General features: G+C 43.1%; 1 protein-coding gene across 2 annotated transcripts in view; it reads left to right on the forward strand.

Annotated features, from left to right (window-relative positions):
• cdh23 (cadherin-related 23) overlaps positions 1–26,849 on the forward strand; it is a 405,629-nt gene that overhangs the window by 206,577 nt on the left and 172,203 nt on the right. For both annotated transcript variants that reach the window (XM_070542163.1, XM_015943881.3), the window contains exons 10-11: positions 17,071–17,183; positions 21,254–21,442. In XM_070542163.1, coding sequence (XP_070398264.1) covers positions 17,071–17,183; positions 21,254–21,442 — 302 coding nt within the window. The remainder of the gene's footprint in view (positions 1–17,070; positions 17,184–21,253; positions 21,443–26,849) is intronic.

Genomic DNA, 26,849 nt, shown 5'->3' on the forward strand with positions numbered 1-26,849 from the left:
TACTTCCAGTAATTTATTACCGTCGACACGGTAATAAGAAGTAATTCAGAGCCTGACAAAGAAGTAATTTATTCCGGAACTGCGCTGCTCTGGGTGGCTGCATGTTGGAGTAGCTCTGTTGACTATATGTAAGTTTTGCCTTTTCTTGGGCATTTTTTCTTCTAGTTTCTCAAGAAAAACTGTATTTTTTTGGACATTTTACTTTTCTGTTTCTGGTGCTGTGAGGCTTGGGGGATTTTTACTGCTATTTTTTAGCTTTTCTCACTTTTTGAGCATTTGTTATGATGCGTAACCATGGCTACGGTCTGGTTTACAATCAGGAGCAGCTGATTAACATTGGAAAGGCTGAAATAATACCTCAACTGAAGCCACAAAACCCAAATGAGCTAAAAACGCAAGAAGCGTGGATGCAGAGCGGTAGCAAAACAGAGACAGAGAAAGAGGAAATTCAAACCATCTCTTCCATCGATCATAATGGGCAATGTGAGATCACTGACCAACAAGATGGAGGAACTCCAAGCCCTTTCAAGGACTCAGCCAGAGTTTCGGCAGTTTCTGAACCGCTGGAGGAGATAATGCAAAGAAGGATTCTCCAGAGAATCAAGAAAATGATGGACAACCCTGAGCATTCTCTTCACAAGACTGTCCGACAACGGAAGAGTGTCTTCAGTCAGAGGCTTCTTCAGTTTGGCTGCAACACTGACCGCTACTGGAGATCCTTCCTACCAACAGCCATTGTAATATACAATAACTCTTTGATGACTTGATTATTATTATTATTCTGAGCTACTACAGCAATCAATTTCCCTCTGGGATTAATAAAGTATTTTTGAATTGAATTGAATTGAATTGAATTAATTATTAGCGCCTAAATGTGTGACCTGTCAGCAGCTGCTGTAGAGATCTGTGTGTTTCTTTGTTTCCATGGTTCATTCTTATTTAGGACACGTATAATAGTTTTGTATCCTAGGACGCCTTAAAGTTATATTCCAACAGATGTTGTCCAAGCGTTCTACTAGGATAAGAGCTGACTTGTGTAAAGAGCTGCTTCTCAGCTCTGCTGCAATAATCGTGTAAAAAGCAGCAGAATGGGCGTCAGCGTCTCGTCTCACGGGATGTAGGGACATCCTGTTCAGATCAGTCTTGTCTCTCTTCATTTCTCCTCTTATTGCATCACCTCCATATTTGAAAATTAGACTTAAGTTGTTTAGCCTATCTTATGAATTATTTGAATCTGTACACAGTGACGTCTTCCTTGTGCAGCACTTTGAACTGTGTTTGGAGACGGTCAGTAACCGTGAGAGATACAGCTCAGGTGAACATTGTGGGCCCTGAAAAGGACGACTGGCCCCGTCTTTGAGCTTCCCGCAGGAAAGAGGTCAGACAGCCGTGCCATTTCCTGCCTGGACAGTTTGATAAGTAGTAAAGGCGATTACGTCCCCGCCGTCTTCCTTTCTACATGTATCTTCATCCTACAGCTCTGCTACACCCTGATGCTCCTATTCCATGCTCCTACTCCCTAACTTGCATCAGCAGGCATGCTGTAATACGGCCAAGCCTAATACCTCTAATTCTATTGGGACCCGTTATTGTTACCGCGCTGTGAGCGGGATTTCTCTGGGTTTCAATTAGACGCTCTGAGGCGCTTCGTACTGTGCTGCTATGTAATCTCTCAGAGGGGAGAGATTAGAGTCTCGGGAACAACGATCGTGGCACAGAAATAAGTTTTGTGGTGTCTGGTCGAGTCTAACGGTCGAGTATAATCACGTTCACGTCCAGACCTCACCAGGTTTCCACTAACAGTGAATTTTGCACTAAATCAAGATAATAAAAAAATTGCTGTTTTTAAAGAGCAAGTCACCCCCAAACCAAGTTTTTTTAGCTGATAAACTATACTAATTAATGTCTAACTGTGCTGTATACATGTGTAGTCAATCATTTGGCACTTTAGTGCATTTTTTTTTTCGTGTCCTGTCTGGCTGTGAAGCAAACAGAATTGATGTCTGAATGCCGGTGACAAGCCTTACAGATTTACTCTCAGGTGGAGCATCAAAGTGTCTGCTTTTAATGTACTTAAAACTTTATTGTTGTTGTTTTTGAATGCTTTGTAATTCCGAACAGACACGGAGTCAGAGGTGAAAGAGAAAGGAAGAGATGGGGGGGGGGGGGGGGGGGGGGCAAACATAAACAGTCAACGATGAACAAGAGTGCTTCTAGACCTGCAGAAGGGGAAAAAAGATAAACAACACACAACAATACAACAGGAGCAAGCTGTCACTGTGTCAACCTGATGAGGAAATATAAAATCAACATTGTTTAACTAAACAATCACACGATAATAAACCACAGTGCATTTAGTGCCAACCACAGCCTTAAGGCATGTGTTGAACATGCCCAAGTCCATACTTATGAGAGCATCATGTGAGCACCTGTGTGTGTACACGTACTTGTTTATGTAAGGATTCTCTATAGGAGCGTCCAATAGAGAGTGTGAGGGGCCACAGATCTGCCCCCCAAAGATGTGCAGGAGATGGAAGGAGCTCCAAGTCCCAGAGATCAAGGAGCTTCCCCAGAGCGCAGGGACCCCAGGGAGACTGTAACCAGAAAAGCCCCTGCCCCCCTCAAGAGGCACAGAGAATCGCCCCGGGGGGCCACAACCAGCAGCCGGCAGAGTCCCGGGAGATATCAGCGGCAAGCCCACAGGCTCGCACCCACTAGCCGGCTGAGCCTGGGACCCAGCAACCCGGGACCCAGGGGCGGCCAGCCCCGCCAGGGACCCAACAGAGCCCAGGGACCCAGATCCCACCATGCAGCCACCAGGATTGATCAGGCAGACGCCAAAATACTTAAACCCCCTGACCCGGGAGCCACGAACACTCAGGCAGACCAAGGCACCGCACCCCACACCAGGAGAAGCGAGGAGTCAAAGGCCCCACCTGACATATAGAGTCATACACAGACACAGTCACACACTCCCTCCCTCATGCTCCCCATACACACCCTATTCACTCTGGCCCCGATACTGCTGCACATGGGGTACAACCGTTACCGGTTCCCAGAGTTCGACCCTTTCTGCTGGGGTGCTGATGAGCACATTTTAGTTAAAATTTAAATAATCTGCCTAAAACTGTCAGTGTTGTGCCGTCGTCAGGTAAAAAGTCTGCACTACATTTGAATTTAAATCTGACATCGCTATTGGCTAAGAAGTACACAATGACATTAGATGGTACATTATGATGTCACAATGTTGTTGCGAGCCTGTGTGTGTGTGTGTGTGTGTGTGTGTGTGTGTGTGTGTGTGTGTGTGTGTGTGTGTGTGTGTGTGTGTGTGTGTGTGTGTGTGTGTGTGTGTGTATTAGCGGCTCCGCCCTCTCTGTCTGCCAGTCAACATCATTTGTTGCATTTTTCAAACATGAAGTGGGAGTGGAGTAATACTCTGGTAGGGGGTGACTTGCTCTTTAACTCTTTGCTCATCATCTCACAAATGCTGTTTAGTCACAACAATATGAAATTGTTTTGAAATTTGAAAGACGAATATTGTTTGAAGTTAGGATTTTCATGTGTCTGGAAACAAACTGAAACATTTTCTGTTTCTTATTTTTCTCTCTTTGCATCAAGCGTGTCCAAAATGTGGCCTGGGGGCCATTCTCAGAGTGATGTTGTGTTGCCCCCACACTCTAAAAAATGAAATGTTGAATTTGCTCAACCAAGTAATGCCAGCTGGTTCCATTAAACCTAGCTGCTTGAAGGTAAAGAGTATGTAATTTTAAAAGTAAACATATTTCACTCTACCTTTAAGCTGCTGTGGTTGTCAGTTATTCTCCTTCAACCCCCACCCTATGAGCACATACGCTCCACCAACTTCACCAGCTAATGGGGGATTTTTTTTCTTCTGACCGTATTCAGTTAATCCAGGTGTAATTCAAGAGCAAGTCACCCCCTACCAGAGTATTACTCCACTCCCACTTCCTGTTTGAAAAATGCAACAAATGCAGTTGCCTAGCAGACCGAGAGGGCGGAGCCGCTAACAAATACACACACACACACACACACACAGGTTCACAACGACATTGTGACATCATAATGTACCAGCTAATGTTCTGGGGTACCTCTTAGCCAATAGCGATGGCAGATTTAAATTCAAATGCAGTGCAGAGTGTTTACCTGACGACGGCACAACACTGACAGTTTTAGGCAGAACATTAAAATTTTAACTAAAACGCACTAAAGTGAAAAACTAGTGACTACATGTGTCTGCAGCACGATTAGACACACATTTATATAGTTTATCAGAAAAATAAGTTGATTTGGGGGTGACTTGCTCTTTAAGGCTTTGTTGTATTTTCTCATCTTTTTCTACTGTCCGCCATCTCCAGCTCTGGCGCCTCGGCTGTTTTTCGTCAGCTCGATGCACTGGTCTGCTTCTTCTACTGGGTGAAACAGGCAGCCTGTTGATTAGTCTGAGCGCTGCTGCCACCTAGTGACTGGTGGCTTGTTTACTGTTAAAGCATGAAGACGGACGCTAAAATAATGGATTCTCGTTTGTGTGTCCCCACTAATTAAGAAGCAGTTTTTTAGTGAAACCATTTGACACAACTTGCTAAATTCAACATTTAATTTCTTAGAGTGCAAATGCATTGTTAGAAGGCTGGAACTTTATCTCGTCAGTAGACTGTTAGTGTGGATCTACACTTTTAACATTTTAATGTTTAGATATTTACTTAAATATCTAATTTAGGCCTTTTTCCATTATTTAAAAATCACATTTTTGTGTCCCTGAGGGATTTTACTAGTTTGGCCGTTGTCTTGAAGGTTTTAGACACAGCTGCTTTACATCAGTCAGAATATGCAAGAAATGATTGACACAACTTTTGGGTGTGATTTGGAAACTTTGGAAACGAAGTTGTAGGGATGGGTACCTTTGACATTTGAATCGATCCGGTACTAATTCCCGGTACCTACGAGTCGATACCGGTACTTAACGGTACCAATTTTCGATACTTTTGAGTGTTTATTATTTTAATTCTCTTTTATAATTAAATATATATTTTTCTCAATATATAACCATATATGATAAATATCACGATAAATAACATACAAGTTTGTATTTTAACATCGTCCTTGTAGTTTTATAAGCTGATAATTAAACTGAATCAAACATCTTTACTGTGAACTAAATTTACTGTGTATCTTCATTCCTTTTGCCGTCCTTTTTCATTTGATTTTTCCTACTGGGAAGTTAGAATTTCCGAGGAGAAAGCGAACGCACCATTAGCTGGTAACAACGGTGGCAATGGAAGCTAACATATCAAGTTAACGTTATCTTTAACAGTTTATTTAGCTGCTGGAGCAGATTAAAACGATGATGCCTCAAACTTAGATCGTTGTCGCTGGTTTTACCTTCACCCATTCACCCGTCGCATTTAGTAAAGTAAAGCCAAACTTTAGAGCGCGTTCATGTTCTTCTAGTCGGAAATTCGGAGTTCCGAGGAGAAAGCGAACGCACCATAGCGAAACGGAAGCTAACAAATCAAGGTAACGTTATCTTAAACATTTTATTTACCTACTGGAGCAGATTAAGATGAGGATGTCTCACTTAGATCGTTGTCTGTCGCTAGTTTCATCACCCAGTTACCCATCACATTTAGTGAAGTGGACCCAAGTTTTAGCGTGCGTTCTTTCTACCATGCTTGCTCTGTTTACAACGGGCTCGCAGGGACCGGCGACATAACGCTCTTGCGCATGCGCAACTGTCTTGGCAGTACCGAAACGAGGCACCGTTTGAAATGACGTGAATCGGTGTTCGGTCGGTACTATGGAATTCGGTCGGTACCTTAAAAAGTACCGAATTCGGTACTCATCCCTACGAAGTTGTGACTGACTGGAGAGAAGAAAGAGAGGTGTAATGCATTCCGATTTATTTATAAACCGCAGTTACAAACAGCATGTCAGCAGACCAAAGTACAGTACAGGTAAAACATAAAGTGTGTGTAAATTAGGACATAATTAAAACCATTTTGCATGATGTGAACTAATGTCATACAAATGTGATTTTTTTATTTATTTTTTATTTTTATTTTTGCAGTTTTCAAATCAAATCAAATCAAATCAAAGCTTTATTTATAAAGCGCCTTCCGCAACCCTGTCAGGAAGCCCAAAGCACTGAACATGGTACAGTTGTAGGTAAATAAATTGAATAAATCAACAATAAAAGCAATTCAAATTACAAAGTAGAAATTACAAGATAGAAGAAACATTGTGGTACAGGACAAATGTGTGAAACACATTTGGATTGAGTGGATGGATAGAGTGAACCAATGAAAACTGTGAAATAAATTCAACATAAAAGAGGGCCAAAATCAAACACATTCAGGAAACGCCAAGCGGAGGAGGTGTGTTTTTAGGCGACTCTTAAAGACTGGCAGAGGTGGGGACAGCCTAACTGAGGGTGGCAACTGGTTCCAGAGTGACGGTGCTAGGACTGAGAAAGCCCGGTCCCCACGAGTACAACACCTAGAACGAGGGACAGTGAGCAGGCCTTGGTCAGAGGAACGCAGAGCGCGTGATGGGGAATGTTTGTTCAGGAGTGTGGCTAGATAGGGAGGAGCACCACCCTGGAAGAAATGATAAACAAAGACGAGTATTTTGAATTGTGCATGATAGCAAACTGGAAGCCAGTGCAGGGAGGCCAGAACCGGACTGATGTGGTCCCGTTTCCTGGTCCCAGTCAGGAACCTGGCGGCGCTGTTCTGCACAACCTGTAGGCGACGCAGTGATGACTGACACAACCCTGCATATAGAGAGTTGCAGTAGTCAAGCCGAGAAATAACAAAGGCATGCAGTACCCGCTCCAGGTGGGCTCTCGACAGCATATGCTTGATTTTTGCAAGGCGTCTCAGGTGAAAGAAACTGGACCAGATCACAGAATTGATGTGAGCATCAAATTTAAGTCCTGCATCAAGTTTCACCCCCAAACTGGTAACAACTGGTTTTGAGTAGGGAGAAAGAGGGCCAAGATCAACATAACGATCCACATTCCTGCTGTTGGGGTGAAAAACAATGAGCTCTGTCTTTCGTCGTTTTCTCGTTACATTTTCACAAGAATCAATTTGGTGTCATTGCAAGTGAAAATGTTTGTATTTTCTTGCAGATTTGTGTCTAAAGAGTCCGTACCAGTCGGATTTTGGTGCGAGGCTGGCCTGAAGGCAGTTTGAGCTGTTATGGTTGAAGGAAACTGGATGTAAAAATGACTTTCTGTGCATAAGGATCTGATGTTACAAGCAGGATCTCACCAGTTCCAGGTGGCGTTTGTCTCACCAAGCAGGGGCATCTAGTGTGCAAAAAGAGAGAGCATTGATGTCCTTGATTTTTTTAAGATCAGCCTTTGAAGCTCGCTGACGTGTTGTGAAAAGCTGAATGGTGGCAGAGAAACACCCGCCGGGCTATTATCACTCCATCTAACTTACACGTGTGCACCTAAAGCTGTCACGCACCGAACGTGTCGACGGCGAGTCTGTGCACAAGCGAGTCGACAAGCCTGATAAGCTACTCGGTAAAACTTTGAAAAGTGTCATTTTAAAACAATAATTGATATCACATCATTAATTTGATTTGCCTGCAGGCGTCATTTTTAAAAGTGACACTAATTTGTGTACATTTAGTAAAATATGCTAAATCGTAGCCTCCAGACTCGGAGCACTGGCTGCATGCCAGTTCACGTTACTAGAATGTTCCAGCGCCCCCGTAGTGTTGTCACAAATGAGAGGAAACAGTTGCCACTATCTTAGTCATGGCGATTACACTCGGAGAGCTCCTGTTGCCGCTGTCCTCAAAAGCTCAGAGGAAGTCGTCGTCACTTGTCGCACTCCCCGTTGAAGTCGTCAAATAAAAACAAAACCTACTTCTGTTCTCACGGGCAGACCCCACATAACTACGCAATTTCCACTTCTCTCTTCAAAAACACGCCCGCTTCACATTTTCCCTCCAGATCACTGCGCTTTTCTCTCTGCAAGTCCAGGAGAGCGTTTCAGTGACGAGATGAGTTGTTGCTTCACTGTTGACGACGGGAACGTGAATCAGTTTGTCAATAGGTAATATGAAATCTACACGCTCCTCTTTAAAGTTATGATTAGATTCTTTATTAGTGCAAAATTTAATTTAAGAACTTTCTATTGAAGATATTGCACACTAAGAGGAAATAATGGCTGATTATGTCCATCTGTGTGTGTGTGGGGGGGGGGGGGGGGTCTAGGCTTGTGGGCATTTATCTAAGTGTGTGTGTGTGTGTGTGTGTGTGCGTGTGTGTGTGTGTGTGTGTGTGTGTGTGTGTGTGCGTGCGTGCGTGCGTGTGTGTGTGTGTGCGTGTGTGTGTATGTGTGCGTGTGTGTGTGTGCGTGCGTGTGTGTGTGTGTGTGTGTGTATGTGTGTGTGCGTGTGTGTGTGTGTGCGTGTGTGTGTGTGTGCGTGTGTGTGTGTGTGTGTGTGCGTGCGTGTGTGTGTGTGTGCGTGTGTGTGTGTGTGTGTGTGTGTGTGTGTGTGTGCGTGTGTGTGTGTGTGTGTGTGGGGGGGGTCTAGGCTTGTGGGCATTTATCTAAGTGTGTGTGTGTGTGTGTGTGTGTGCGTGTGTGTGTGTGTGTGTGTGTGTGTGTGTGTGCGTGTGTATGTGTGTGTGCGTGTGTGTGTGTGTGTGCGTGCGTGCGTGTGTGTGTGCGTGCGTGCGTGCGTGTGTGTGTGTGTGTGTGTGTGCGTGCGTGCGTGTGTGTGTGTGTGCGTGTGTGTATGTGTGTGTGTGTGCGTGTGTGTGTGTGTGTGTGTGTGTGTGTGTGTGTGTGTGTGTGTGTTTGACAGAAAGAGAGAGAGAGAGAGAGTGAGCAAGTGAGTGCATTCAAGCATCAAGTCTGCTTTAGACAAAATCATGGCATGTTTCCTCATTTTCCAGTCCACTACTATTGGTAATGTGAGAGCATGGCTAATCCCCCGAAGTCTCAAATCACAGAATCAAACTCTGATAGTTAGCAGCCACACACACACACACACACACACACACACACACTCGCAGAGTCGTCGTCTTAGAATCCAAATATGTCTACGCGTTAGTGCATGGTTGATAAACAAAATTATAGCTATTAACTATCAAATGCGGATTGAAAGTTTGCAAGTTTTTAAAATTTTGCTTTAATTTTTTGTGCAACACTGCATGCAGCAATTTTCAACCCCGGGGGGTCTAATCACAGTGTCCTGGCAGATCACTCAAGAGCGCCTCCTGTCAGCAATTTGAATAGGATTATGTGGTTGTCTCTCATTGGAACCGCTGAGTCACTCAGTGTGATGTCAGACCGTCTCTTGGGTCATGCTCGTCACCGCAGAGCTGAGGTGGAAGGCCAGGCAGGGGGACCTCGAATCTAAAACCCTGTGCGTTATGATTGAAAGCAAATGCAAAACTCTGATTGTCCATGTGTTTGTTGGATTTATGGGTTTTCAGGTCGGTGTGTTTCTTTGCCAAGTGTGTGTCCAGTCGTGCAGGTAAGGGGATGACCATTAGAGGAGATTGTCGTTCTAGTCAGGTCAGTTGAAGCTGACGCAGCAATCCAGAGGCATGATGTAGATTACCGCTGGAACCAAAGAATATTTACCATCGTTTGATGCCTCCCCATCTTTTGTTGAAGGAAAAGAGCTGCTTCTGCTTATTTTAATGGTACATAGAAAGAAAGAAGAAAGAAAATCTTTTCTATACCTTCTCTCAAGATAAAAACCACGAGGCGCTTCACGAGAACATTTTTTTAAATGAAGATTTTTTTAAATGAGGGGAAAAATTTGTCATTTCAAAATGTGAGGAAAGGGAGAGAGAATTTTAAGAAAGAGGGAAATCAGTGGATCCCAAGAAAGGCGGAATAAGAACAGAACAAGGAGAGGGTGACGAAGGTCCCACAAAAGCCTGAACAGGTGAGTCTTCAGCTGCTTTTTAAAGGAGACCACTGAGTCCACTGATCTCAGGCTCAGGGGGAGAGGGTTCCAGAGTCTGGGGGCCACAGCAGCAAATGATCTGTCACCTTTGACCTTTAGCCTGGTGCTGCACAACCAGTAGGCTTTGATCACTGGACCTCAGGGACCTGCTGGGGGTGTAGGGACTAAGAAGATCACCAATGTAAGATGGTGCTTGTCCATGTAAGGCCCTATAGACCAGAACCAGGATCTTGAAATGAACCCTGAAGTTGACTGGCAGCCAGTGAAGCTGGAGGAGAAGCGGGGTGATGTGGGTGTGTTTGGAGGACTTGGTCAGAAGCCGAGTCCATGAATGTTAAGTGACAGTGTGACGTAGATCTGTCAGGATTTTCTAATCCTAGAGTTTCACCGTCTGTTTTCTATCAGAAGCTGATGCAGGAGACAGGTGTAGGAGACTATCTTCATGTTCAGCCTGCATGAAAAACTCAGTTACCCATTCTAATCAGAAATAATTCTTAAAAAATGTTTAAGTTGCGCACCTTTAACAGAGAGAACCCAGCAGCATGCATGGTGTGTAGAAGGCAGTAACTAACAGAAAATAAAGCGCTTATTAAACTTAAACAGAAGCGAGAAAGGCTGAGAACTGCAGAGCAACTTGTCACCCCAGTGCAGGATATTCTTTCTCATGTTTTCCTAAGTTGAAGGATGGGTTTAATATGAATTATCAGCAGCCGTGCACACCAAGTACATAATGTATGTTGTCATCTCAAACCTCTGAGAAATTTAGATATAAATCTCAAACATTTGCTCTTCAGCTGCACACTTAAAAGCACGATACAAGCTACACGTAATGAGCTGTGACTGGCGTCTCCCGAGTCACCTGTTCCTTCACCTTTTGGCCTCAACCCAGGCTGATTACCCAGAGGCTCTACACCCTTTACTGGCCTGCCACTCCTGCTCTGTGATGTCTCTTTTGTTGTAGCTTCCGTCCTCTCATTCCACAGCAAGTAGAGGGCATATTAGAGAAGAGAGTGGGAAGTGGAGAACACGGGTGTGGGTTAATATGTTGACCCGTAGCTGTTGTGCGCGGTGAACTCGCCATCAGAATGTGTTTTTCTAGAGTCTAGACCTTGTTCTTTGAACCTAAAAGGGTTTCTCTCACCCTGTGAAAATGTGTCATTGTTTGTCTTTTGTAGAAAACGAATTTGAAACCAGAAACATGGGTTCAAAGAATATTCATGTAGAGGTACTTGAGAAGAAAACCAGATATTCTGTTACAGAAACGGCTCACACAAGCCTCTAGTTTGGGTTTTTAAAAGGGACTGCTGGCATCCCCTCTCTCTCACATTTGTTTCTCTAGAAGAATGCACCAAAAAATCTGAAAAGTGATGCAGCATTAAATCAAAAGGCTATCCTCCAGTCCTCTGTAGTCCAATCCCTGGATCTTGAGCAGAAGATCAGCCTGTGCCTGGTGGTTTTGCTGGAGTGACATGGCTTCTTTGACACCCTTCTTGAAACCAGTCTATCTTCTAAATGAAGGAGCGCAATGCAACGGCTGCTCCCATAGCCTGCCTGAACCTGTTGGGCAGCGCTGTGAAGTTAGATTTCCTTGTTCCAGGATGCTGGTTCAATGGCAACGTTATCCGTGAAGCAGGGGCGGATCTACAAAATTATTTACGGGGTGGCAGAAGAGGGGCAAACTTTTTTCTAGGGTGGCAATGTGTATATATATATATATTATATATTAGAGCTGAGGAAAATAATCAAATAATCGATGCATCGGGATGCGGACATAAACGATTCTGCATCGTAGAAGAGTACGCCATAATCGATTATAGTGGAACATAGTTTTGTTTGTTAACGGCGGCACCAGCGCCGTATCCAAATCTGTCATAGTGAGCGTCCTCCACATTTACCTCCGCCTTAATGTGGTACTGCAGGGCTAAGCGCTAGAGTTGTCACCCAAGACCAAACCGGAACCGAATCAGCCCGACCGGTTCTGTTGGATTTGGGCCGTGAATTAAGTTAATTGAGCGGGTTGTCGTGCGGTGCGCTCCGCTCGCTCGATCAGCGACCGAGAGAGAGAGAGAGACTGTCTGCTCACACAAGAGAGACGATCGGAGGACGCTCCTCCAAACCGATGCTCCAAACACGCATTATTATTTTCATAATTTAGTTATTATTTCTCCTGGAAGCGCTCAGTCAGACTGCTTGTTGTAATGTAGGGAGATCCGGTCTTGGGGGAGGGGGCGGGGTCAATGACGGCGGCTGCCGCGTGATCATCGTCTGTCTCTTTTATGTAGGGGCACGGAGAAGTTAAAAGGAGAGAGAGATAGACGATAGAAGTTCTTGTTCCACTTTATTCTTTTGTTTCATGAAGATAAACTGATGTTAAATTCAGTTTAAAGAGAAACTGGGAGGAAGCTTTGGTTCATTTTAAGTTACAGGAGATCTTGTTTCCCATCTGCTCCTCCAGAGACAGCATGGACATGAGGGTCACATGGTGAGGGTCACACAGGACAGGTTAGTGGAAAGGTTTGTAGTTAGCTGGTTAGTGAAGGAGATCCATCAGCTGGGTAATTTAATCCTAATCCAGCCCACAGCCTTCTGCTGGTGTTATTATCAGAAAGAATAAAACACACATCTTAAATATTATAGGAAGTGTAGAATTTGTTTTATGTTTTATTATTTTCTGCATCAAACAGAACTTGATTCATTCTCCAACATTTCAGAAATGAACCGCTGGGTTCAAATGAAATAAACTAAGTCAAACATTTCATTTGGTGTTATTTCTGTCACCCTTCAACTGTGGCATAAATATCTGACTCTAGAGCTGCTCAGAGACATTAAACACTCATATATGAACCCATTATGGATTTTATTATTACATTATGTGTCCTGTAGATTTTCAGTACTTTTTTAGATTTTGTGAGTTTTTGCAAAGCGTGATTTTCTCAGCCTAAGGAGTGGTGCTGAACGAGGAAACAGATGTTTTACTTTGTTAAATCTTCTTAAATGTTTAAAATGTTTTGTCCTAACCTGTTGTGAATGGAGAGCTTTTGAGGGATGGCAGGTTGTGTCAATTACGTTTTTGATCAAAAAAAAAGCAATTATCTGACATCTTCTATTTATCGATGAATTCAAATCAATATGAAATAATCGTGATGCATCGTGATGCATCAGGATATCGAATCGAATTGAATCGTTGACCCAATAATCGTAATCGAATCGAATCGGGAGACAAGTGAAGATTCACACCTCTATTATATATATATATATATATATATATATATATATATATATATATATATATATATATGTATGTATATGTATATATATATATATATATATATATATATATATATATATATATATATATATGTATATGTATATATATACAGGTGCTGGCCAGTAAATTAGAATATCATCAAAAGGTTGAAAATATTTCAGTAATTCCATTCAAAACGTGAAACTTGTACATTATATTCATGCAATGCACACAGACCAATGTATTTCCGATGTTTATTACGTTTAATTTTGATATTTATAGGTGACAACCAATGAAAACATCAAATCTGGTATCTCAGAAAATTAGAATATTCTAAAGGCCAATGAAAAAATGTTTGTTTCTCTAATGTTGGCCAACTGAAAAGAATGAACATGAAAAGAATGTGCATGTATAGCACTCAATACTTAGTCGGGGCTCCTTTTGCCTCAATAACTGCAGTAATGCGGCGTGGCATGGACTCGATCAGTCTGTGGCACTGCTCAAGTGTTATGAGAGCCCAGGTTGCTCTGATAGTCGTCTTCAGCTCCTCTGCATTGTTGGGTCTAGCGTATTGCATCCTCCGCTTCACAATACCCCATAGATTTTCTATGGGGTTAAGGTCAGGCGAGTTTGCTGGCCAATCAAGGACAGGGATACCATGGTCCTTGAACCAGGTGCTGGTGGTTTTGGCACTGTGTGCAGGTGCCAAGTCCTGTTGAAAGGTGAAGTCTGCATCCCCATAAAGTTGGTCAGCAGCAGGAAGCATGAAGTGCTCTAAAACTTCCTGGTAGACGGCTGCATTGACCCTGGACCTCAGGAAACAGAGTGGGCCAACACCGGCAGATGACATGGCACCCCACACCATCACTGACGGTGGAAACTTTACACTGGACCTCATGCAACGTGGATTCTGTGCTTCTCCGCTCTTCCTCCAGACTCTGGGTCCTTGATTTCCAAAGGAAATGCAGAACTTGCTTTCATCAGAAAACATAACTTTGGACCACTCAGCATCAGTCCAGTCCTTTTTGTCCTTGGCCCAGGCGAGACGCTTCTTGCGCTGTTTCTTGTTCAAGAGTGGCTTGACACACGGAATGCGACACCTGAATCCCATGTCTTTCATGAGTCTCCTCGTGGTGGTTCTTGAAGCGCTGACTCCAGCTGCAGTCCACTCTTTGTGGATCTCCCCCACATTTTTGAATGGGTTTGTCGTCACAATTCTCTGCAGGGTGCGGTTATCCCTAGAGCTTGTACACTTTTTTCTACCACATTTTTTCCGTCCCTTCGCCTGTCTGTTAATGTGCTTGGACACAGAGCTCTGCGAACAGCCAGCTTCTTTAGCAATCACCTTTTGTGTCTTGCCCTCCTTGTGCGAGGTGTCAATGATTGTCTTTTGGACAGCTGTTAAGTCAGAAGTCTTCCCCATGATTGTGGTGCCTTCAAAACAAGACTGAGGGACCTTTTAAAGGCCTTTGCAGGTGTTTTGAGTAAATCAGCTGATTAGAGTGGCAGCAGGTGTCTTCTATATTCAGCCTTTTCAGAATATTCTAATTTTTTGAGATACCAAATTTGGAGTTTTCATTAGTTGTCACTTATGAATATCAAATTTAAATGTAATGAACATTGGAAATACATTGGTCTGTGTGCATTGCATGAATATAATGTACAAGTTTCACGTTTTGAATGGAATTACTGAAATATTTTCAACCTTTTGATGATATTCTAATTTACTGGCCAGCACCTGTATATATATATATGTATATATGTATATATATATATATGTATATGTATATGTGTATATATATATATATATATGTATATGTGTATATATATATATATGTGTGTATATATATATGTGTGTATATATGTATGTATACATATATATATATGTATGTATACATATATATGGATATGTATGTATACATATATATATGTATACATATATATGGATATGTATGTATATCTATGTATGTATATGTATGTATATATATGTTTATATGTATATGTATATATATGGATATGTATATATATGCATATATATATATATATATATATATATATATACATATATATGTATATATGTATATATATGCATATATATATATATATGTATATATATGCATATATATATATATATGTGTATATATATATATATATGTATGTATATATTTCACTGCAACGAGATATTGTACTTTGGTTTTATTGTTCACTCAGAAACACGTTTTCCTTTTTCTTTTCCCAGTATTTACATATTCATTTGTTTTGGGTCCTCATTTAATAAGCTTAAAGGCCCATCATGAAAATAAAGCACATAATAAAATTATGTCCTTCCTACAACAACTGAATGCGACAGTTTCCATGTTGCTCAGCAAAACTATTTACACATTCATCAAGATCCAAAGATTTTGCTCGTTTTGATTCAATGCTGAGTACAGCCTAGCGTCATAGTCTCTTCTCTGTCAAAGCAGACTGCAAATAGGTCTTTATGAGCCTGAGAGTTGAAAAAGTTTGATTTTTCTTGAATTTATAGCTGCCAGCTGGGGTGGCAGCAGGGGTAGCAAGGCTTTCTTTTAGGGTGGCAACTGCCACCCTATGCCACCCTTGTAGATGCGCCCCTGCCGTGAAGCCACCTTTGCTAGTGCGGTAAACGTGATTTTGTTTTGGGGAGGAATTTAATTTACGCTGCAAAAAGAGACTTTGAAAACGTTTAATTGATCAGATCTCTTTACAGCATTCTGGATGCAAGCTGCTATCATAAAAACAGAGGCAACACACTTTTGATCACTGAACTTTATCACCCAGCGTTGCAAAAGAAATGTGCCTGTTGAAATGAGTTCGTTTCGTATGTATTTCATAATCACTTTGGGGAACGATCAGATTTATGCCTCTGCGTTTTTGTTTCACTGAGATTATCCTGTTGAATGTGGGATCTGGCGGCACAGAGGATTTACTGTGCTGTTGTAAGTCCTTTGCACCAACAGTACAAGACTGAATTTGGACTATTTTTACTTTGCTATTAGGATCTGCTCATTCAGTTTGTCTGGTCTATTGTTTATTCTAAACCCAACATTTTTGTAACGCAACATTTTCATGGTTTATAATCTCACAGGGACCTCATTCAGCAAGAATCACTACGAAATTACAAGTTTATTGTTCAGATTCACCTGGCAGAGGGAGGGCTGTAGACTCTGAGCAGTACAACACAGAGAACCAGAGAAAAACTCGCGTTAAAGCGAGGCGACGTGAGCCGTTCAGGCTGTGCTCCTCAGCTGCCTCTGTCTGCTGGGTGTAATTAGGCAGTCAATGGACTCGTGAGGCCTTAGAGCGATCGTCAAAGAAGAGTGTGGACTGGAGAGAACGTTAACAAGATGGTAATTTGTAAGAGGAAGAAAGGGAAAAGAAAGTGTGAGGAGAGGACTGAAGTGGGTCATAATCTCATATTTTAACCACTTAAGGGAAGTGAGTGAGTGAGAGTAGCAGGCACTCTTGAACTTGTGAATGAAGACGCTGCAGGATTAATAATCTGAAACACTGTTTTCTGAAGTTGTGCTTCGACTGTGAAAACTTCCTGTTATTCCGTAACCTGAGAAAAGTGATGTCATAACACTCCAGCTGGGGCTCCGGACCTTGGAATATCCCTTAATGTTCATTTGAAATAAATATGACTGAACATGTAAAGTTACTCTGTGATGTTGCGCTTTAATTGTACCTTCTGGAAAAGAGACGGGACAAATCACATGACTGTCACCCTAAATAAAAATGTGCATGTGGCTCAGTCAACGCCTCCGCTTCCCACAAGCACCTCAGTTCATCGCAGGAGTTTCGTTTGACCCGCTTTGCTCTGTCACTCATTCTCTATCCAGGAAACACCAACAGCGTCTTTGCCCTGGACTACATCAGCGGATCCCTGACGGTGAACGGCCAGCTGGACAGAGAAAACCCGCTTTACTCCGGAGGATTCACTCTGACCGTCAAGGTGAGCTGTTGAACGAAGCGGCTGGGGAGTGGAGGGCCTTTCTGCTCAGAGAAGAGATCGAAACTCTTTCACGAGAGGATCAAGAGCTTTGATATGTTAGTGTTGAGAATCATTCCACCAAGTCAGCTTGATTTATTCTCCTAAGACAAGCTGAATGAAGTACTTCGCTTGGACTCAAACGGCACATTTTGTGAAGTGGCAGGATGAATATCAGGATCAATATGCTTCTGACCGCCGAGCGTATAAAAGTTGCCGTTTGTGTTTATTTGTGCATCTGACTCAGATTAGAATAAGTGCCTTTAGTAAATGTTAGGCCAGTGCAGTCGTTGATTAAACAGAAAGTAACAGATTAAATATTTCTATTTCACTGAGCCCACATCTGCTTTAATCCTCAAAAACAAAGCCTTGCACACATTGAAGGAGTCCAAAAGATAGACGCACAAACAGTAAAAGGCGTTCGTTCACACTGCAGGATTTTCTGGTCGTACCACAGCAACGCCGAGCTTGATGTGCTTCTGAAAAAAACAGGCTGATGTTGAGGAGGTAGAAGATATCAAACCCTCCCAAGGCCCTGGAAAGGCTTTAAATAGATATAATTCAGTTCGGTTTATTCATATAGCACCACATCACGAGTCGTTTCAAGCCACTTTACAGAGTTAACATTCCAGTTGAACCTACTTATCAATGAATTGAGTTCAGTTCATTATGCCAATAAATTCACAATTTTCTTTTTTCCCCAGAGTACGACTTACAAGTCATTCATTCCTACTAGAGGCCTCTGCAAATGTATTGATTAAATGAGTGCTCCACACCTTTAAAGCAGCACTTTCAGTTTCCCACTTCTGCTTCTTACTGGTTGAAAGCAGTTACAAAAGTTGATATAAAACCCTGCAAAAGCCTGCAGTTGCTGCAGGAAGCTAACGCTAATACAAGCCAACTGATACTAAATAAGCCGCGAAGCTAAAAGATCTACACTGTTGGACAACAAAATATGATTTACAAATCCAGTAGCAACAAAGCCAGGTCTGCCACGATGCCAACAAAAAAGCAAACTTCCTTTTTTTCTTCTTGTGCTTTTTATTGACCGTTGGCGAACTGAAAAAGCTAACCGCTAGCCTTTATATGAGCTACCAGCAGAGTAAACAGCTGTTGCCATAAAGCAGGTAGACCTCCCACAAGGGAACCCACCCCAGCCACAAAACTGTCAAGTGCCGTTCCTGGTCAGCAGAGGGCCGTTCCATGTGAAGCTGCAAGTTTCTGGCACCTTCCTTCTGATTTTTAAAGAGCAAGTCACCCCCTACCAGATTCTTAAGCTTGGTTTATGCTTGACTAGTGATGGGTACTGAATTCGGTACTTTTTAAGGTACCGACCGAATTCCATAGTACCGACCGAGCACCGACTCACGTCATTTCAAACGGTGCCTCGTTTCGGTACCCGTGCTTCATAATGAGAACTTGCCAAGACAACTTCGCATGCGTAAGAGCGTTATGTTGTCGGTCGCTGCGAGCCAGTTGTAAACAGAGCAGCACGGTAGAAAGAACGCAAGCTAAAGCTTGGGTCCACTTCACTAAATGTGATGGGTAACTGGATGATGAAACCAGCGACAACGATCTAAGTGAGACATCCTCATCTTAATCTGCTCCGGTAGGTAAATATAATTAGCTTGATATGTTAGCTTCCGTTTCGCTAATGGTGTGTTCGCTTTCTCCTCGGAACTCTGAATTCCCGAGTAGAAGAACATGAACGCGCTCTAAAGTTTGGCTTCACTTTACTAAATGCGACGGGTGAAGATGAAACCAGTGACAACGGTCTAAGTGTGAGGCATCATTGTTTTAATCTGCTCCAGCAGCTAAATAAACTGTTTAAGATAACGTTAGCTTAATATGTTAGCTTCCATTGCTACCATTGTTATCAGCTAATGGTGCGTTCGCTTTCTCCTCGGAAATTCTAACTTCCCAGTAGGAAAAATCAAATGAAAAAAGACGACAAAAGTAAATTTAGTTCACAGTAAAGATGTTTGCTTCAGTTTAATTATCAACTTATAAAACTACAAGGACGATGTTAAAATACAAACTGTTGAATGTTATTTATTGTGATATTTATCAAATATTGTTATATATTGAGAAAAATATATATTTAATTATAAAAGAGAATTAAAATAATAAACACTCAAAAGTATCGAAAATTGGTACCGTTAAGTACCGGTATCGATTCATAGGTACCAGGAATTAGTACCGGATCGATTCAAATGTCAAAGGTACCCATCCCTATGCTTGACGCATTTACTTTCCGCTTGGTGATGCGGCTCGCGGATGGAACGCGCATCACAACTTGCAGCGTTTATGGTTCATGCGGCTTGTCTCTGCGGTGAGCCAATATTCTCCCAAACTGTAGGGGGCAGCATGGAGCTCTATGGCATGCATCCAACACTACACCATAGTAGAAGTAAAAAATACTGTTGTTTACAACATGGCATTCCAGCATTTTTTAACAGCGTCCTCGTCTTTTCCGACAGTGCGAGCTATTTCTCTCCAAGAATTATTAACAACATGTTGATCACGGCGATCTCTGAGAGCTGAATCATACAAATGTCTGCATTTACGAACCTCTGCCATACTAGTTCTTGCCAGTACGCCATGTTTTTCTGTGTCCAACCGTCCGCGTGGTTAGAAAATTTCCAAGGTGCGTGGTGCAGAAAGTTTGGGCCGTGCGGGGGTGCGGTGGAGGGGCGTGGTTGTTAAAATGACGCAACTTTCCCGCGCGGAGCCGTGCGGACCTCGCGGACGCGTCAAGCGTAAACCAACCTTTACTCAACTCCCACTTCCTGTTTGAAACATGCAACGAATGCTGTTGCCTTGCAAACCGAGAGGGTGGAGCCGCTAACAAATACACACATTTAGAATAACCAGCTAATCCATAAAAGAAAATTTTTGAATAGGATTTTAAGGTCCTCTGATTCTACAATTTCTTGATGTTTCTCTTGTGTTTAAAGCTGTTGAAATCTCTAAACCCTCGAGTTTCTCTGCTGAGACCAGCGTCTGTCCAGCTTGGCTTTCATCTCACTTTCATCACCTGCCAACCCTGCTTTCTGCCCCACTCCTGCACAGTTGTTTGCCCTTATTTCGTCTCTGCCTTTAGTGTGCACCGAGTCATTCTTGCAGAAATATGTTTGAGAAGATTTCCAAGAAATATGTGCTCTAACAAAATATCTAAAGTTTGCATCGGACGTACCAGCTTATTATTATTATTCATGTACTTTTGTAGCTACAGTTGCTGAACAGCATAATGTGTCTGATCTTGTTTGAAAGATTATTGAATCGCCACTATTAAAAGGAATTTCTTGCTAATTCATGTCAGGCTTTTTTAAATCAATAATCACAAACAATGAAAGTAAACAGAGCAAACCTTCTCAAAATATACTACAAAATGTATTTATAAGATATAGATTTTTTCTCTAATTTTTTTCCTCCTCCTCCCTGCTTTCGCTTTCGTTTTGCGGTGCAGGTATTGATCACAGCGTGCCGTAGTAATACAGCTAATTCCTCAACTTCAGGCAGCTTAGATAGCACTGAACAGGTAGAGGTGGAGGTCAAACCATTCAGGAGGGTTGGAATGAGGGGAAAAAAAGGCTAAAGTACCATCGTGCAACTCCTCCCTTTTCTGCTATTTACTGTGACCTTCTTTTATAAATAAGACAGCTCTTGTCAGAACCAATCTTCCTCTTAGTTTTCATTTTAGAGGCTTCTCATCATCGGCAGTGCTGCAGCCAGAAACGGGGAATGTGTAACTGTGTTCTCTCTAAGAACCTAATTCTCCTGGATTTGATTGAATATCCACGTGTATGTGTTGGTGCACACGTACCGGCCCACGCCTGGCCATTTGAGGCTATTTCTATGATTGTCTCGAGGTCATCCTTCCACCTTTTGATCCAATAAATAAAGAGCTGTAAATATCTGGTGAGATTGCCTGCTCACCACCTTCATATAGAATGACATTTTCGGTCTGATCAAATGCATCCCGTGCCTCTTTCTGTACGTTGATGACGCTTCCTTTTGTTGTTCCCCATTAGGCCACAGAGCTGAAAGAGGATCGCACTCCATCAAATGCAACAGTGACGACCACCTTCACCATCCTGCTAATCGATGTGAACGACAACGCCCCGAAGTTCAACAGCTCAGAGTACAGAGTTCTGATTACTGAACTGGCGCAGGTTGGATTTGCCCTCCCGCTCTTCATACAAGTTGAAGACAAGGATGAGGTGAGTGAACCACCCTCAGAAGATGTGTGGAAGTGGGTTAGTGCTCTTCTTTTGCAGCAGGGCTGTAGCCTGGCAAGCCAGACTAAATAAATGTATTATTTAGTCTGGCAACGCTCCATTGACGGCTCTCGGTTGTGGGGCAGGTTCTACCGTTGTCTTTCAAATGATCTCCGCATTCCACTGGACAATGAATGTGACGTACTCTTGTTTCACTCTGTTGCATCATCCCGCCCACCAGGCATATAGAGTGCCCTGATTGGCCCACAAAGCGGATAAAGCTCTGTGATTTGTTCACTAAGCAGATAGAGCACTATGATTGGCCCACCATTATGGACCAATCACAGCTCTTTATGTGTTTGAAACCCCTCTAGAGAGCTGTGATTGGCTAGCCAGAGTCCTGGTAGGAGCTGCTGAGGTTCCAATGGAGCATGCCTAGACCATTCTTTGCAAAGCAAGAATTTGGTCTAGTTCACTAGGCTAGCAGGGCTACAGATCAGATCTGGTCTTTACCAGGTTCTAAATTATTCAAATCTATTCTCAAGTGTGCAAAAACACTACAGATCCCCCCCCCCCCCCCCCCCCCCCCCCACCATGTCATTATTTATTGAGTTTAAGCAAAGTCTGTGAGGAACCGAGTCGTGAACAACATCTGCAGTGGTCTAGCTGCATCAACCCTGTGGGGATTTACTATGTGACTTCATAGTTTATTTTAATTCTGTGATGCATTTTGTCAGTGTGGATTTGGTTCAAGGAGTTTTTGATTTTTGACGATTCTCTGAGCTTCTGGACTTCAACTGGACCATTGGAACATCTTGATTATTTTGTTTAACCTTCAGTCGTTGTGTCAGACCTACTGCTGCATGTGGGTTCATGGTCCTGTCTTGTCACCCAGTTTGGACCAGCCAGACTCTAGAATACTCTCGTCTAGAGGTGGCCATATTTTATAAATTTACCCATTTCTAAATGTATGTTTGTCACCAGCCCATGTCGATATAGTAAGAATTAGAAATGAATGGATGGGGTATAGTCACGTCACTATAACCAGTCCTCTGTAATAATAATAATAATGCATTGAACTTATATAGCGCTTTTCAAGGCACCCAAAGACGCTTTCACACACTCTCACATTCACACACTGCTAGTGATGGTAAGCTACTTGTAGCCACAGCCGCCCTGGGGAGGTCTGACAGAGGCGAGGCTGCCATTTGGCGCCGTCGGCCCCTCTGACCACCACTAACACAGGCAAGTTGGGTGAAGTGTCTTGCCCAAGGACACAACAGCAGGATACCAATGGCGGGAGTTGGAATCGAACCCATGACCCTCCGATCATGAGGCAACCCACTCTACCACCTGAGCTACTGCTGCCGAAGAAGGGAATGTCAGTGAGGAAACAAGGGATGACTCAAATGTTGAAGCAGTGGGTGGGTGGGGGGGGTGCAGCAGGTAGCAGTCGGCGAAAACCAGCGGCAGCGATAACATCCCAATGTGGCCTAACGGTTGTTGAAGGATTTTTGTGGAAACAGGCTTTTTCTCCACCAAATCTACCACCCCCACCACTCCCTCTAACTGCCGCTGTACAGGTAGTTGTCGCCCAATTATCGTTATGAGGCGGTATCGCCCAGTCCTACTTGGATTCACAGAGGAGTTCATGTTGGACTCGCTGAAGGACTGTAAACCGTCAACCCCCCACCACTGTGCTGACTGCTGGTATCAGGTGTTTAGCATTCTACAAACATGGTGTTTTACCGGTCGATCTACGTCCCAATCCTCACCTATGGTCACGAGCTTTGGGTAATGACCGAAAAAACGAGATCGCTGGTACAAGCGGCCGAAATGAGTTTCCTCCGTAGGGTGGCCGGGCTCAGCCTTAGAGATAGGGTGAAGAGCTCGGACATTTGGGAGGGACTCGGAGTAGAACCGCTGCTCCTCCGGATCGAAAGGAGTCAGTTGAGGTGGTTTGGGCAACTGGTCAGGATGCCTCCTGGACGCTTCCCTGGAGAGGTGTTTCGGGCATGTCCTGCCGGCAGGAGGCCCCCGGGTCGACCCAGGACACGTTGGAGAGGTTACATCTCCATTCTGGTCCGGGAACGCCTTGGGGGTCCTGCCGGAGGAGCTGGTGGAGAAGGCCGTGGAGAGGACGGTCTGGTGCTCCCTAGTTGGGATGCTGCCCCCGCGACCCAGACCCGGATAAGCGGAGGAAGACGACGACGACAAACATGGTGTTGTGCATTGTGGGTAAATTTCTCTGCTTTGGTCACCTCTGTCCACTTTTACTGAATTCACATCCAGCTTCACAAGCCTGATTTTACCTTTTTATTTTTAGACAGAAGAGGTTTTCCCCTTTAAAGGTGCATTTTGCAGAAATGAAGTAAAAACGACATCTTGTGGTAAAATGTGGTTACTGCAACCACTTTAAGCAACTCCGGAGCTTTTTGCCAGCCATCGTTAAATTCCAGTTGTTGGAGCTGCAGCATTAGCTCGCAGGAGACGCGGCACCCCCACACTCACTGATGATAAACAGTGGTTACGTCCCTCCTTCCTTTGTTTTGAAAGGAGAAAACCCCGCAGCCGGCTGGATATGAAACATGTTTCAGTAAAACCTTCCTTCCAAAATGACTGAAACATTAGACTCTTTTGGGATTTTCTCACTGTAAAACTCTCACTATATGCTCACAAACTGCACCTTTAACTCTTCCAAACAAGCCATACTCATTCAGTCCAGCTAATTGAGGCCTGTAGGATCTGAGGTGGAGATTCTGGGCTTTTAGTTTTATTTTCTGAACAGAGCTTCATCTGAACATACTTGGATGTCCACTCCTGCCTTAAGTATTTTCTCCTTTGTATAATCCTTCTCTCTGCAGAATGATGGACTCAGTAAGATCACTGCTGACTTCCTCTCCTCAGCAGTGTGTTAACACACACCTGTATGCTCCAGACCAGTAAAACTGCTGCTGAAATGCTTGTAAATAAACTTCAGTGTGTCGTTGAACCATTTAATTTAGTTTAATAATTAATGGCGTGGTGGAATCTAATGTGTGTTTTTGCACACTTGAGGTAAGATTTTAATAATTTGAAAAAACATATAATTTTTGTCTTTTTCTGTGACTGTATGTGCAGAAAAAAGGAAAATGGAGGATTGTTTTAAGGTGCATTCACGGCTGATAGCTGAAAGCATGATTCGGCAAACGTTCCTCCTGCTTAGGTCTAATGTCAAGCTAGATCTTTGGTTTTAACTGAACATCAGGATTTTGATCAAAGGTTAATTTTCAGAGGTGGAAAGAGTACTAAAATTTCCTACTTAAATACGAGTACCAATACTTTGAACATTTTTACTCAATTACAAGTAAAAGTACTTGCCTAAATTTTTACTCAAGTAAAAGTAAAAAGTATCGTAAACAAAATGTACTCAAAGTAAAAGTTACTTAGTTACATTTTTGTCAGCGTAAGGATGGCTACATCTAAGGCCTAGTCCACACATAGCCGGGTTTTTTGAAAACGGATATCCGCCCCTCCAAAAACTTGCATCCACACCACCGTGTTTTAAAAAAAAACTCTGTCCACACGTACCCGGATAAATACGTTGTTAAGGACATGCCAGACCTGTAGGCGGCAGTACTTCCCCCGTTCTTAACCTCGTCCTTCGTCTGTGGTCTTCCGCAAGGAGCAGTAATTCCACTTGCAAAAACAAACAAGCAGAAAGCGCTTGGACAATTGATAAAGCGAGCGCAGCTCTGAGGGCATCCATGCTGTCGGCTAGTGTAAACACAGGTCGCACACGTGATGTCAGCATTTTTTGTCGTGGAAAGTGACGTTGCGGACCTTAAAACTCCGGTTTTGTTCGTCCACACGCAGACACCCAAAACGGAGAAAACGCAGATCTTCACTTTGGCCGGAGTTTTTAAAAAGATCCGTTTTCGTGTGGATGACAGGCCAAAACGTAGAAAAATATCTACATTTTGGCAGATCCCCGGCTACGTGTGGACAGGGCCTAAGTAGTGCTAAATCACAACGCCAGTTCACAATTCGCTCGTGTGTGTGCGCACACACACACACACACACACTCAAACACGCAAGGCTTGAAGGAGGGATTTCTATCCAATCAGTGAGAACAGGACGTGCACATTGATTGGACGAGGTTTTTCTAGGATGGTAAGTTTCAGTTGTGATTAAAATTAATCTTTATTTTGAGAAAAAAATAATTTTTAGATGCCATCAGTATGTGAGGTATCTCAATGTTCTCATGACAAAACTCTAACATGAGACTGTACTCTAACCTGTCACATAACAAGCCTAATGCAGTCAAACATTTCAAATGGACCGTATGACAGCTGTTAACGTTGGCCCTGCCCTACTTTACCTCTACATTACAGTTCCTTTATCCATGTCCATCCTAGAGCTCCTCTCTGACCTTCATGCTTATTTAGAGCAGCTGATTTTTAAAGTTAGCAGAGTTCATCCTTGGTGGTGGGTTCACTCACTCATGTAACCCTTCACCACTGAAATCAGTTAGTTCACTCCAATCCTCCTAAATAATCCTCCAATTGTCCAACTGGAATCCTGAAGGGTCCCGTAACGTCCATCCTGTCAGAATAGGCCTTGGGAGCCCAGGTGTTACTAGAACTAATGGTGTCTCCTCACCAGCGTGAGCCTCCAAACTGTGAAGGTTGGTCTCCAAACATGAACTTTAAATTCATGCATTTATCTCCTCTTGTAACACTTTAACATGTTTTAAGTTACACCTCCCAGACCAAAGATAAGATAAAACATTATCATAAATACTGTAGAGACGTCATTATTTATGAAATATACGTTAATTTCCTGAGCCATTACTTCAGCCAAGATATAGGATGCATGGATTTGATGAAACCATGCTGTCTCATGCAGTCCTATATGTGTAACACACACACACACACACACACACATGCACGCTAGCACATGCACACGCAAGCGCGCGCGCACACACACACACACACACACACACACACACATGCCCACACACACTGCAGCATGTTAGAATCATTTGAATGACTAATTTAGCTACACTGAGCTGCTTTAGTAATAATTGAATCTCTTATTCTGGAGTAAAATAAAGAAACAAGCTAAATCATCACATATCTGTGGCATCAAGAAGCATCTTCTGAGTTCAGACACAGGGATGGAGCACAATGTTTACACCTGAACAGTATCAGGATGTTTTAACTCACAGAGGCCTGCAGGTCTTCTGTTTTATGAGCAGAGCGCTGAGAATCCGCTTGTTATGAGCGCTAAACGTTATTTTGCTGCTTCCGTGCGGAGCGGTAGAGAAACACGTTTCAAACACGGAACCGAGTCCAGCTACCGAACCGAGCAGAATTCTGATGAGGTCACACCGGTGCGCGAAGGTGCGGGTTCCAACCCACAGGAGAGG

This window comes from Nothobranchius furzeri, chromosome 12 (assembly GCF_043380555.1).
Source record: "Nothobranchius furzeri strain GRZ-AD chromosome 12, NfurGRZ-RIMD1, whole genome shotgun sequence".
Lineage (NCBI taxonomy): Eukaryota > Metazoa > Chordata > Actinopteri > Cyprinodontiformes > Nothobranchiidae > Nothobranchius > Nothobranchius furzeri.